At 34.8% G+C, this 14,219-nt stretch overlaps 1 protein-coding gene across 2 annotated transcripts; it reads left to right on the top strand.

Moving 5' to 3' along the window:
- Window positions 1-488: 488 nt before the first annotated feature.
- LOC123552562 (uncharacterized) lies at window positions 489-10,678 on the top strand. 2 transcript variants are annotated; one of them, XM_053532853.1, is made up of 5 exons: window positions 489-1,330; window positions 1,659-1,738; window positions 2,641-2,807; window positions 3,775-3,872; window positions 6,415-10,678. In XM_053532853.1, the coding sequence occupies exons 3-5, from the start codon at window positions 2,764-2,766 to the stop codon at window positions 6,885-6,887; spliced, it is 615 nt and encodes a 204-aa protein (XP_053388828.1). In that variant the 5' UTR covers window positions 489-1,330; window positions 1,659-1,738; window positions 2,641-2,763; the 3' UTR covers window positions 6,888-10,678. The 2 variants fall into 2 exon arrangements, with proteins under 2 accessions (XP_053388828.1, XP_053388827.1); XM_053532852.1 differs by lacking the exon at window positions 489-1,330 and having other exon boundaries at window positions 1,392-1,738.
- The last annotated feature ends 3,541 nt before the right edge of the window (window positions 10,679-14,219 follow it).

Raw genomic sequence — 14,219 nt, 5'->3', positions numbered from 1 at the left:
TATTTAAGTCATAAGAAGCTGTCATTTACAAGAGTTAAGGGGATAACAAGCAAATATATTGTTGTATATACATTGTTGCATCGTGAGCGTGGAGAGCGAACAGAACATACATTTCTTTTTTTTTTTTTTCTTTTTTTTTTCCTCTTTTTTTTAAATTAAATTTGATATTTCATTTCAAAGCTTATCTTTGTTGTTTTTTCTTTTTCTTGTTTTTTTTTTTCCAAAAGTAAATATGAAAAATTGCATGTAAAACATTTACTTACTATAGTATGTATTTATCTTGAACACAACTCTGATCATTTTGTTACATTACTTATCTCAGGGAAGGGCCGTCATTAATGTTGGTAAAACTTGTGGCCCAACCCATTTGCTTTTTATCTAAATCGTCTTCATCATATATTTGTTTGTTTTAATGTGTTATAAATATGTATGTACTATGTATTGCATGTTCTAGATTAACAATAAAATATGATTAAATCGATAAATCATGACCCCAGTCTGTAAAAAGGAGGAGGCAACTCTATCAAGCATTTTGACTGAATTATGGCCCGTTTTCGACTTAGAATAAATGTTAAAGTTTGCGTACCACCCCAAATATTTTCAAAGTCCATTGAGATATTGCTTTCATATTTTGCATACTTGTTTACCATCATGACCCCAGTTTGTAAAAAGGAGGAGGCAACTCTATCAAGCATTTTGACTGAATTATGACCCCTTTTCGACTTAGAATATGCTTATTGTAATGTTATAGTTTTACTCATAGCTTATATTATACTATCAAGCACTGAGAATAGTCGAGCGCGCTTTCCACTGACAGCTCTTGTTATAACTTTACAGTTTCTATAATGACTTTTTAGTTTAAAATAGATTTCTACTTCCTTAGACAAATTTACGCTTGTTATAACGCCATAATGCGTTAGTGAAACTTCGGTACATGACAAATATTTCTTTATCTCAAAACTCACTAGAATACAGGATTTAGCGTTTGAAAAATCAAAATTTTATTAACAGAATTCGAACAGCCACCTGCAGGACGGCATTGCCTTCTCACACACTATCCCCCGTGCCTCGCCCTCCTAAATTTTGAAAACAGTCGTACACACATGGAATACATACATATATTACACTCGTTATTTACGATTTGAATCTTAAAAACACAATAATTATAGTGGTTATTGACTAAAAAGAGCCTCTCTATTTTATTTCAATTCTTTTACAGCTTCGCCAATAAAGGTAGCATTTATATTTGGATTTGTCACAGGAGTGATTTTTGGTTTTTTTGGACGAGAAATTGGACGAATAATAATTCGTCTAATTGCAGCCATATTAGGTATATACTCGACATATTTGAGATATAGGTATTGATAAAACAGTAATACAACAGTCTAGATATATTTAAAAAATCAAACACAAATCGTTCTTTAAAATATATTATTGTAGTCAATTTCAGAATTTTTATGACGAAATACTTCTATCGCAAACATTTCAAAATGCCTTGATATTGGAGTTTTTCTGAATGTATGTAGAACGTTAACTATACTTTGTAGGCTTGATAACATATATTTTGAAAGGGATGATCATCGATTACATAAAATTTTTGTATTATGGCAACATTTATTTGTGTCGCATTATGCTGTATACATTTATTATGTATTCAGATAAGTATAAACAACAGACGGCGCAAAATGTTGTATCGAATGGACAACAGACGGCGCAAAATGGAACTGTCTTTAACCAGGTAAATACAAAAAAGTAGTCGTGTTCTTGCAGGAGATTATATAATTTGCTAAAGATTGTAAAACAAGTATTCTAATACGATCCGGTTCATTTTCATATTAAACAAAGAAGGCAGAAAACAGTTAATTATTATACAACAAATCACTGTTCTGACGTCACAATTATTACGTCATGGCGTCAAACGGCATAGCGGCGCGCTGGAAAAGAAACCGATTGAAAACGGGCAAATATTTAATGAATGTCGTCAAGGATGTACTTAAAAATCCTTGGGAACGTGTTAGAATCGAAATAATATATCTCATTTAGTAATTTGCTCTTGAATAAATCATTGTTTGTCGTTCAGATGCGTATTATTATATCACTCGGACTGCGCCCTCGTGATATAATTCCTTCGCATCTAAACTCCAAACAATGATTTATTCAACGACAAATCATTGGATGAGATATATTATTTCTTAAATAAACCACGTAAGCAGTCTTAACAATGTGAACCGATAAACATTTTAATTGAACTTAGTATAGAAAGAATATTTCAATGAATTCTCAACATTATGACAATTTACGTAAATAAATATCTTGTTATGATTGTGTTCTTAATCTTTAGAAATTGGAACAGGAAGTTACACAGAGACAAGCAGAAATATAGACTATTGAGAGCTAAGAACGTCTTTTGTGAGACATATATCTAGTCAAGATGAAATATTGGAGCTATGTTAATTTCTAGATAAAGCAATAATTTTTCACTGCGACCAGAAAACATGTTACAGAAACAATGTAAAGAATCGTAACTTTTATATTTATAATGTTTTTGACATTATATATGTGATTTATATAAATCTCATATCTCAAGTTGATAATTTCCTAGCCAAGTATATCTCTGAAAGAACTATATGTTTTTTGTAGGCAGTAGAGGGCATAATTTCCTATCTGATAGCTATACTTACCGAATTTGACAGTTTGTTTCCCGGGCTAAAGACATACTTGAACTGTCAAACAGAAATAGAAGAAAATGATATTAAAAAACTGATGGAAGCTGTTATCCCAGGTTTGCCAGGCTACAGTGACAAGTTGTAAGATAAAGTGTTTCTTTTTCGTATCTTTTCATTAATGATATTGTAAGGCTTTCACTAAGAGGTGGCAAACAAAGAAACATTCTGAATCTTGCAAGCATTTAGAATAGAATTCCAACTAGTATAATAGTATCATAATATGTCCATTCTAAACTAGACATATTACTATTTTAGTAAATCTAGGCCTTTTATAGTGAATACGTTCATGCAATACCTATTTTTATTCACTTTGTACAGAAATGATAACAATTAACACATCAGGAGCCGTATTCATAAAGCATCTTAAGTATAAGTATAAGAAATTGATTATTTACTTAAATATTACTTAGGTAAGAAATTTATTTTACGTAAGTATATTTGTTATTCATAAAACAACTTAATAAGTAATTCTTGGCTTTTATTGTGGACGAAAACATTAAAAAAAAAAACATTAATTTCAGACAGATACAACATGCACAATTATGTTTAAAGTGCTTTTATCTGAAAAACAACACTTTAATCGTACTCACGACGCCATTTTGTTTTCTGACTTAAGTAATTTCCTTCGTATCTTAAGTTTAAGCTGTTTTATGAATAGGACTTAAGTTTTTACTTAGACTTAAGCTGAAATCACCACAAACTTATACTTAAGATGCTTTATGAATACGACCCCTGGTGTAATAACTCTTGGTTCACAAGTTCGTTCTTTAAAAGTTACATGTTATATCTAGTATATAAAATGGCTAGGAGCTGATTAATTATTTATGTCATTATTTTCTCTACAAATTCTAGCCCTGACCTAAAGGAAATACTAAAACTTCGAAAAGAAATCACAACAGGTTTAGCTATAAACAAACCCTCTTAAAATTAATATATCAAAATAAAGAAAGTTTTCATAATGATACAGAAGCTTGACTATTCCATCGTACATGCTGGCACGTTTATTATGCTGCTAAAATAATAACTTTTGCCACTTGTTTCTATTTAGACGTGTAGCCAACTTCTGTGCATTGATCGTAGAATTTCTGAAGCAGAAAAAAGAGATCACACCCGCAACTGTAAACGGTCTTAACAAAAAGGTTAATGGTGAGTTCATATATGATGTACAATTATGTTCGTATGTCTACTTTCATGTGGGGCTGATAAGAAAATAATAACAAAACACTCCCTTTTATAAAATCATACGTGTACAATTAAAGCTCCATAATGTGTTGATCATACAAGGCATGGTTCCAAGTGGAGAATAAACGTTTTGGTTAAAAAACTACTTTGAATGTTGCACATGAACAGCTAGAGTCAGTGTCATAAAGAGGGATATTCAACATAATGGAATGTTCTGTCTGCAAATTTTCAAACCTGCGACAAAATTGTGACACGAGTAGTACCGTCAGTTAGTTAGGACCTTGAGTAACGAAACGAAATTTAGTGTCCAGCAAGTAATGCAGTAAAGAAAGACTGTTTTAAATAGCTTAAACCTTATTATACCTTATCGTACTTTTTTATAATGGAGTCCAATATGGCGGTGATCCATTTCTACGGTGATTATTGTCTGCATTAAGCCTGCAGCTTTTAAGAATGTAAAAATATTTCTTCACAAATCGATAATTTAAAGACTAAATATTTTCATGGAAGACAATGTAATTGTGTATAATGTATAAATATCTCATGTAACTGTTAAAGGGGGGCCTCCGTGACCGAGTGGCTACGGTCGCTGACTTCGAATCACTTGCCTCTTGCCAATTGTGTTCGAAACTCACTCGGGGCGTTGAATTTTCCATGTAAGAAAGCATTCCAGCTAGCTAACAGAAGGTCGGTGGTTCTACCCATGTGCCCGCTCGTGATAAAATAATGCATGGAGAGGCACTTGGAGTCTTCCTTCACCACCAAATCTGTAAAGAGGGGAAATGCATTTTTTAAAAGTTGGCAATCTTGATTTAACAATTCATATTATATACATGTATGTGATTTTTTATGGAACAAGAATAGGAATATGAAAATAATTAATTTAAAATCCACCGACCGCTAAATTATTCCATCTCTGACATCGTATACGAATCGCGCATACAACTTCAGTATTTCAAATACATGTTCGTGAAAATATTGGTTGTCTCCCCTTGATGTGTCGGATCAATATCATTTTTGTGAAATTAACGAATATCCTCTAAAAACTTTAATTTACTCCTTCCCTTCTAATTAACTGCTTGCTGGATGCTATTTGAACTTGGTTAGAAGCACACCATCACCTATGTACACTCAAACATTGAATCGGACATTGAATCAAACCCGCTGCCTCCTCTTACAGCTCGTGCTTTGCGGGGCCCTTTTTGGCTCAACTGAACCAAAGGCTCTCCTGGTGAGCTTTTGTGGCCGCTCAATGTCCGTCGGTCGTGTGTCGTGCGTCGTGTGTCGTGTGTCCGTCAACATTTTATAAAAAAGTCTTCTTCTTGAAAACCACTTGGCAGAATTACACTAAACTTCACAGGAATGATTCTTTGGTGGTCCCATTTCAAACTTGTTCAAAGAATTTAATTCCATGCAGAACTCTGGTTGCCATGGCAACCGAAAGGAGAAACTTTAAAAATTTTCTTGTCCCAAACCGCAAGGCTTAGAGCCTTGATATTTCGCATGTGACATCATCTTATGATCCTCTATCAAGATTGTTCAAATTGTGTCCCGCGGGTGAAACGAGGCTCCGCCCCAGTGGTCACAAGTGTTACATAGACTTATATAGGAAAAAATCTTTAAAAATCTTCTTGTCTAAAACCACAAGATATAGGCCTTTGATATTTGGTATGTAGCATTGCCATGTAGTCCTCTACCAAATTTATTCAAATTATGCCCCTGGGGTGAAAAGAGGCCCTGCCCAGGGTGTCTCAAGTTTTATATATACTTATATAGGAAAAAAACCTTTGAAAATCTTCTTGCCTGAAACCGGAAGACCTAGGCTATTTATATTTGGTATGTTGCCTTTCCTAGTGCTTTTCTACCAAAAATATTAAAATTATGTCCCTGGGGTGAAAAGAGGCCCTGCCCTGAGGGTACCAAGTTTATCATAGACTTACATAGGAAAAAAAAGATCTTTTTGTCTGAAAGTTCAAGGCTTAGGTCTTTGATATTTTTATGTACCTGGTGGATCTGTAACAAATTTGTTCAAGTTATGCCCTGGGGGTCAATTGTTATGAGTTATACAGGAAAAAATACTTCAAAAATTATCAGATCATATTTCCTAGACTGTTTGATATAATTACCTGATGATCCCAAGTGAATAAGGATCACTTGACTGTGACCTTGACATATGACCTACTTTCTTGTTTTTTAAGATACAGCCTTGAAGTTTGGATGCCATGTACAGTTTTGCACACCGGTCTTAAAACTGACTTTCAGTGACCATTAATGTGACCTACTGACCTACCTTCTTAATATTTTAGCATCAGTTTGTCATTTGAAACATGTGGCTCATACTACTCAGATGAGCGATCCAGGGTCATCATGACCCTCTTCATACCATTAAATAAAGATGTGATGCTGCTATTTATTTACGATTTGCGATTAATGTCTCTTGGAGAGACAGGACATATTTTTAACATATCTGTAGTAATATGAGACCAATTTTAGTTTCTTATTTCAGATCTTACTCGACTCTGCTTTAAAGCAGACATGCTGTTGATATATGCAGAAGACGACATTGAGCTAGCCACGACGACACAATCGGATATACAAAATGCAAATGTACAAGGCAATGGTATTTCAGTAGAGCTTGTTGACAGTTTTGGAACTGGTAAACCAAAGTTATCGGGATTGAAAAATGTCTTCAAAGAGTATATTTATGTATGCATCGTTGTAACAAAGAAACTGAATTACGACGAAATTGCGCGTTTCACTGGCGAAATGTTACTCGTAGATTCGCTTTATAATGCTAAAGGAAGAGTCATTTCAGTTGTAACCCCAGATAGAAAACATGAATACAACGCGCATATTGAATATAAAACACTTAAACCATTGAGATACGACCGCGGAACGGACCATGCTACTGAGCAGTTGAAATTGCTAATCCAGGACGCAAGCGAAACGGTTTTCAAGAAACCGAATGCCAACGAGTGAAAATTCAGAATCTTATAACATTGAAACTTGGTCAATATCATCAGTTGTGCTTATCTCAAATTATAGGTTTTTTATAGAGCAAGCTGTGTATGTACTGTCGAAAATGACTTTGTTCATAAATCTGTCTTCAGAAAATTTTACAAGATTGGATTGTGTTTGCCTTTTGTCCAGTCAGTTTTAATTGTGTAATGATCAAATGGATAGTTTTTATTATTTTAACATGAGCATATTTTGGGTGTTTGAACATTAAGTAATATATTTGAAATGTTATACAACAGTATATAGAAATATATTAAAGTTACATAAGAAATATGTTGTAAACCTTAAAGGGATGAGAGAGAGAGAGAGAGAGAGAGAGAGAGTGTGTGTGTGCGTGTGCGTGTGCGTGTGCGTGTGTGTACGTGAAGCAAGCGAGTTTAACTTCTCTTATAATTTAGCTGACTAAGATTTGGAGTAAAATTAAAATCAGCATTTACTTGATGTGATCAAATAAAGGGATAACGTTTTGAATTGTTTGTTATCCCCCGACGAAAGTCGGAGGGATATAGTTTTGGCGTTGTCCGTCCGTCCGTCCGTCCTTCCGTCCGTCTTTCCGTCCGTCCGTCCGTCCTTCCGTCTTTCCGTTCGTCCGTCCGTCCGTCCGGAGCCATATCTCGGAAACAGTTGGGAATATTTATTTAAAACTTCATATACATGTTCACCACAATGAGTTCTTGCGGCCCGTCAAGTTTCAGTCAGATTGCCCAAGTAACACCAGAGTTATGGCCCTTAGAAGTTTCTAGTGTTAACTATAAAGGATAGTATAAATATGGCAATTTCTGCATCATAACTTTTGATATATTTGACCTAGAACTATGAAACTTAAACAGAATTTAGATCACCATAATGTGGTTGTGTACACACAATTTCATTTGGATTTATTTGTAAATTAAGAGTTATTGCCCTTTAATTGTATAAAAATCCACATATTTGTACATAACAAACTTACCATTTGGTAGAATTTCATTAAATTTCTTTCATTCTTTTCCATGAACATTTATTGTAAACATGTGAAGTTGTGTACCCACACCTGGTCACCCCCTTACCTTGATCACACACCTCCCCCACTATCCCTCGACACCCCCCCCCCCAAAAAAAAAAAAAAAAATCATTCCTTACTTTAGATTTTTTTCAAACAAACTTCATATACATGTTCACCACTATGAGGTTATGGGGCCCATCAAGTTTCAGACAGATTGCCCAAGTAACACCAGAGTTATGGCCCTTAGACGTTTAGGGTACTATAGATCTATAGATATGCCAATTTCTGCATCATAACTTTTGATATATTTGACCTAGAACTATGAAACTTTAACAGAATTTAGAGCACTATAATGTGGTTGTGCACAGACAATTTTGGACGGATTTCTTTTTGTAACTTCAGAGTTATTGCCCTTTAATTGTCTAAAAATTAACATATTTGTACATAACAAACTTACCATTTGGCAGAATTTCATTAAATTTCTTTCATTCTTTTCTGTGAACATTTATTATAAACATGTGAAGTTGCGCACCCACACCTGGTCACCCACTTGCCTTGGTCACACCCCCTCCCCCTCCCAACCCCCCCCCCCCCCCCCTCTCCCAATTTTTTTTTTTTATTTCTTATTTTAGATTTTTTTTCAAACCTTCCAAGTTGTACCATTCCCCCACCTCACTTCTCCACCCAGTCATGCCCACCACTGATCATGCATCCTCTGCCCCCCCCCCCTCCAACTTCACCCTTTTACTTTTTTTTTTTTCATTTTTAATTTTCAATCAATATTTATAATCAGCATGTGAAATTTTGTTTCCTCTCCCGTTCCCCTGCACCCCCACCCCCTAAAAAAATATATATTTCCATTCCTTTTTTTTTTTAAATGTTCAAACCTTCAACATGTTAAGTTGTGACTGCACAAACCTTGCCCTCAGCCATGTTCAAGATATCTTACCTGTGTTCTCTTAAGGACATCTGATCTTTTAAGTTCAAATGTACATGTAAAACAGCAACACCTGGTGCCAAACCACTCAAAGACAATATTTCTTTCCAGTTAAACTTCAAGCTCACATTTCAATTAACTGCATTTAATTTTAAAAGCTAACCTTATTACAGTAAGCATATCCCATTCAAAATAAATTCTTTAGTCAGGATCAAAGTATCATACATTTATTATGTACTCTTTAATTAAACATTTGTTTTCTGTTAAATTGATTTTGACTAATGAAATTATTTGCTTCTTATTAACATCCTTAACTTTTTGCCGGATATATCTTTTTGCCATTCCTCACCACAAACCCTTTCGGCGGGGGATACCAATTCATCGAATTTGCTTGTTTACTTATTGAACGAGGCGAATACCAAAGTTTACGCAATTAGTTTCGTGAGCAACACAAACTGTGTCATTAAACATTATTTGGCAGTTTTAGATTTATTTATTATATCAGTACCCTGCTCTGCAATGTTTTATTCGACTTGAGTGGATTTTCCAGGCTTTGATCCCACAGGGCGTTATCCGGTCTGACAAAAATCACGAGAGCCGATGCATCCTTGCAGATCAAGGTATTGCTTTATTTACCCTTGTATTACATACATACATGTATATTGGTGCCTAATGCTACTTATATCAGCCAAAGTGGACTTTAACGCTTGACAAATAAAACGGAAAGGCTGTTTGAAACAGTGAATTGTTGTTACGTCCCAAAATAGCTGAATATTTATTTTTTTATTAAAAGAAAGCCTAATACATGCGTGATTTTTAAAATTAATTGAGCCAAATATTGGTTTCAGGACACTAAATTTTGTGCCAAAACTAGCTTACATAGTACTCCCACTGAGACCTTTCCAAAAATTACCAGAATGCGACGGACCCGTAATAATTGTATAATTACATAGCATAAGATTTAGACGTGCACAGTTGTGTTAAGAAGAGTGTCTCATCACGGGATATGCGAGCATAATCTAGACGGATGGATTACCGTTTCCTTTCTGATTACATTCCGATACCTGTAGAAATAGTTTACACCTGTGCACTTTTAAGGAGCTAGGGAAATCGATTCAAGCATGTAATTTATGTTACACACCGTCCGCAGCCATTTCACAGTAACTAGCAAGTAGAATTTCATGAAATTTGAAATAAAGATGAACCAACATACTGTGATTATGCCCGACAAGATTTTTTTTGGATTGGTCCATTTCCCTTAGAGTTATTGCCCTTGGTTTAATGAAAAATGCCCAAAAATGTCTTTTTGCAGCCATTTCTCAGTAACTATCAGATAGAATTTCATAACACTTGGAATAAACATGAACCAGCATACTGCGCTGATGCCCGTCAATTTTCTTTTTTTTTTTTTTGGATTCAGTTTCCCTTAGAGTTATTGCCCTTTAATTGTTAAAAATCCACAGATTTGTACATTAGAAACCAACCAATTGGTAGAATCTCATTAAATTTCCATGAACATTTATTATAAACATTTGAAGCTGTGTAACCACACCTGGTCACCACCTTGCCTTGGTCCCCACCCCACCCAAAAAAAAAGAGAAAAATTCATTTTTTTTTTCAAATCTTCCATGAATATTTTATCAACATGCAAGGTTGTACCATTGCCCCACCTCACTATCCACTCAGTCATGCCCACCATCCCGATCATGCATCCGCCCCGCACCCACCCCCACCAATTTTTTTTTTTCATTTTTAATTTTCCATCAATATTTATAATCAACATGTAAAGTTTTGTACCCGCACCTGGTCCCCCCCCCTGCCCCCCCCCCCCCCCACTCCTCCCCCTCAAAGAAGCATTAATTTTCTGTTGAAATGATTTTGACTAATGAAATTATTTGCTTCTTAGTAAAATCCTTAACTTTTTGCAGGATATATTTTTTTTTGCCGCAAGCCCTTTCGGCGGGGGATACCAATTCATCGAATTTGCTTGTTATATTCTATTTCATCCGTAACCTATATCGAAACAGAAAAATATTTTCACTTCAAAAAATTCACAATTTTAACGAACCTACTGCGTTGAAAATATTTGAACGTTTCTGTTTCACTTACTTTTTCACATGTAAAGACATTGAATTCCAATAAAAAGAAATGCAATATTTACAAAGAATATTTACATAAGCATACTTAAAACTGACGCCCGTTTTTGTGTGAATATCGATCATGGTTAATTTTGATGTATACATGTACACAAACGTTTTGTGACACGCACTGAGACAATAAAGTTGTAATATTTACATTTACCTTTGAAAGATTATTAAATTTACAATCAGATGTTTACGTAGTCACGTTGTTTTTGTATAATTTATAAACTATGTTTTGTTGTGTTCATGTTTTTCCGTTTGTATCGTATTTGATGTAAGTGTACAAATATTTCAGCCTTCTAAAACTTAACTTTTTCCGACCATTCATTTAACTGATAATGGAATTTCATCGTCTGAATCATCATCCGACAGAATTGGTATGTCAGAAGCTGCATGATAACGAATGTTTTCTTTATTTTAAGAAAGATTTTTTGGCAGACGACATTATTTTACTCCTTTGACAGTATGAACGAAACACAGTGGATTTCGTCTTTACATTGCCGCATAATAGCAAACACTTATTTTAACAAGGGAACTAATTAGCACTAATTATAACATCTAAGAAATAATACCCAGTATGCAAAATTATTTTGCTTTTGCCAAGATTATCAAATATTAACAAGTACATGTCACAATCAGCATGATCTCGGTACCGCGACTATACTCGTCAATCGCCGTCCTGGGGAGTCCTGATAACGCGCGTATAGTCGGATATTAGTAAATATAGTGCCTATATAGTCGCATTTCGGCCCCAGGGAGTTAATTGTAAAATGCAAGCCGATTTTTTACAGAATTAATATAGGTATATAATAAACCTTATAATATGTTCCCTAATAATACTTGTTAATCATTTTGATATCTAATATCAACTACAATATGTTTTTTTATATATATCAAAATGAAAGTTTCATGTTCATCTGGATGCATGTTTCTTTAAAAGAAAAATGGATAAAAATAAGTTTAAGTAAAAGCTGAGTCTATATTGATGAAATTATAGCATGATAAAAGAATAAGTCACCAGTCAAGTTCGTTTCAGGCTCTTACATGGTAGTTTAGGCCTACATCGTTTTTATGTCCCATTGTCGTAGAACGGGAGGCATATAGTGTTTCAATTCCGCCTGTCCGTCCGTCCGACTTTCTTGTGTATTCACCTCCACCTATCGAAATGAAACTTGGTATACATCATTAACATGAGGTAGACATGCGCATGTTGTTGTGAAGTGGAACTCTTTACAAAATTACATAAAATGGACACCATGATCCCATAAATAGATAAAAAAAAGTATCAAAACTGATGAGTCCGACTAATTCAAGCTTTAACAATCTTTGTTAGGTAAATATAGATATTTTTTGTATCTGTAAAGTAATGTAAGATACATTTAAGGGGAGGGGGAGGGGGAATTTTAACATTTACATCATCAATAATTACTTGACTCCTTTAGTCCATTATATTTTTTTAATGAACGAGCGTTATTCCAAGTTTGAATTAGGCCTAATCGTCAACATTTTATGTTAGAATATATCATAGAAAAACAATATACATGTAATAACATAATATTTCATAGAAAAATTGGCATTGACAGAGTTGGCCCAAAACGGACATACAAGTAGGTGAACGAAAACGTAAAATTGCGTTTTGTCAAAATGACATGCAAACGAATGTGTAGGAATACAGTCATAAATGTAAAGCACTTGGCTATAAAATCATTCCTCTTTGATAGCACTTTCTGAAAAAAAATCTGAAAAAAATTACAATATGTAACGTCAACGTATTCTGATATGTCCTTTCTAGTGTTCATAACTACATGTGTACAGAGGTCGTCCGAAGGGAAATACTAAATCTGAAAGACAGGATCTGTGGATGAACAGTGCACACATGTACATCAAAATTCAGTGCAGTTGTACAGATGGCTCAGAATAGTGCAAGGAAAACACACAAAACGTGAAAAGGCCAAAACACATTTAAATTTTCTCACAAGCATTGTAGATGCCAATCCCATACATGAACAATACATATCAGTTTAATATTTGCATCAGTTGCGAAAAGGTTTCGGACAAACGTATACGGACATATTTCAGACGGACAGACATACGTAGCAATAATATAATATGTCTTGTATATGGACACCTCAAGACTAAAAATCGGTACAGTCTACAAAAATACAACAACAAGTAACAAAACATTAGAAAATGGTGCGCAACGAAGGTCTAACGAATGGCAGTGGCTAGGAGTCCGGTAACCGGACCTATAGACAACACGTATAGGGCTGTTTGGAGGGCCAGTAATCAATATGAATACAGAGAACAGTATTTACAAAGAGGAGACTGTATTTTATCTTTGAAAACGGGAGATGATTTCAAAAGTTTGCTGGCGTATGTATTTTTCTCGTCTTTTTAAATACTAGTGACAGGAAACAGAAGTATTGATAACTCTTTAGTCGATCGCAAATTCGGTAAATAATAAATAGCAATTTGTACGCCGCAACTGGAAGCTTTTATCAAATTCTTTTCTTTTTTTTCAGGACTGATGATTTAATATAATAAACTTAATGTTTTCTTTAGAATTTAAGACATGGGTTGTGCTCATGAAAAAATGTGCCGTTGTATTACGTGTTCTTTTTTTTTTGTAAATATTTTATTTATCAATAGCTCTCGCTCAGGTTGGACGCAAGTTGAAATGAAATTGTAACAGTGGTTTCCGGTACTCATCGTTATCTACTCAAGAAATAAAACGAAGTCATCGTTCAGTAACGACAGTCTCCTAAACAATTTCAAACATTTACAATATAATTATGTCAATCGCGCGAGGGGAGGTAACCATACACTCAATATGGCAAACTCCCAGCAGCGGGTACCTCCCCTTATACTCCATCAGGAGACACCACTGCATTGTTTGAGAGCGGACGCAGTGGTCCGGTGGTAACACTGTCTGACTACGAAATCAGTGGTCGTGAGTTCGAGCCCCCGCTCTTCCAACTAAAAATTACTAAAATTGGGATAAGAGTCACGTATATGGGCACATTGCACCTGGCACGCTAAAGAACAAGGGAAGCTTCTAGAATTTGAGCGTCTTCTGTACCTTGCACTATCCTTCTACTAACATTACTAACAGTCTTCTGGAGGAGTCGCCAATATGGGTTACCGGTAGCGACTATAAATAAACTTATATGTACAAAAATTGTTTGAGAACATTTATACGGTGGCTGATTTAGTTAGTCAGGCCCCCTATGCCA

This window comes from Mercenaria mercenaria, unplaced genomic scaffold (assembly GCF_021730395.1).
Source record: "Mercenaria mercenaria strain notata unplaced genomic scaffold, MADL_Memer_1 contig_1820, whole genome shotgun sequence".
Classification (NCBI taxonomy): Eukaryota; Metazoa; Mollusca; class Bivalvia; order Venerida; family Veneridae; genus Mercenaria; species Mercenaria mercenaria.
The sequence above is the reverse complement of the archived record's forward strand: the minus strand, read 5'-3'. Positions and strand labels throughout refer to the sequence as shown.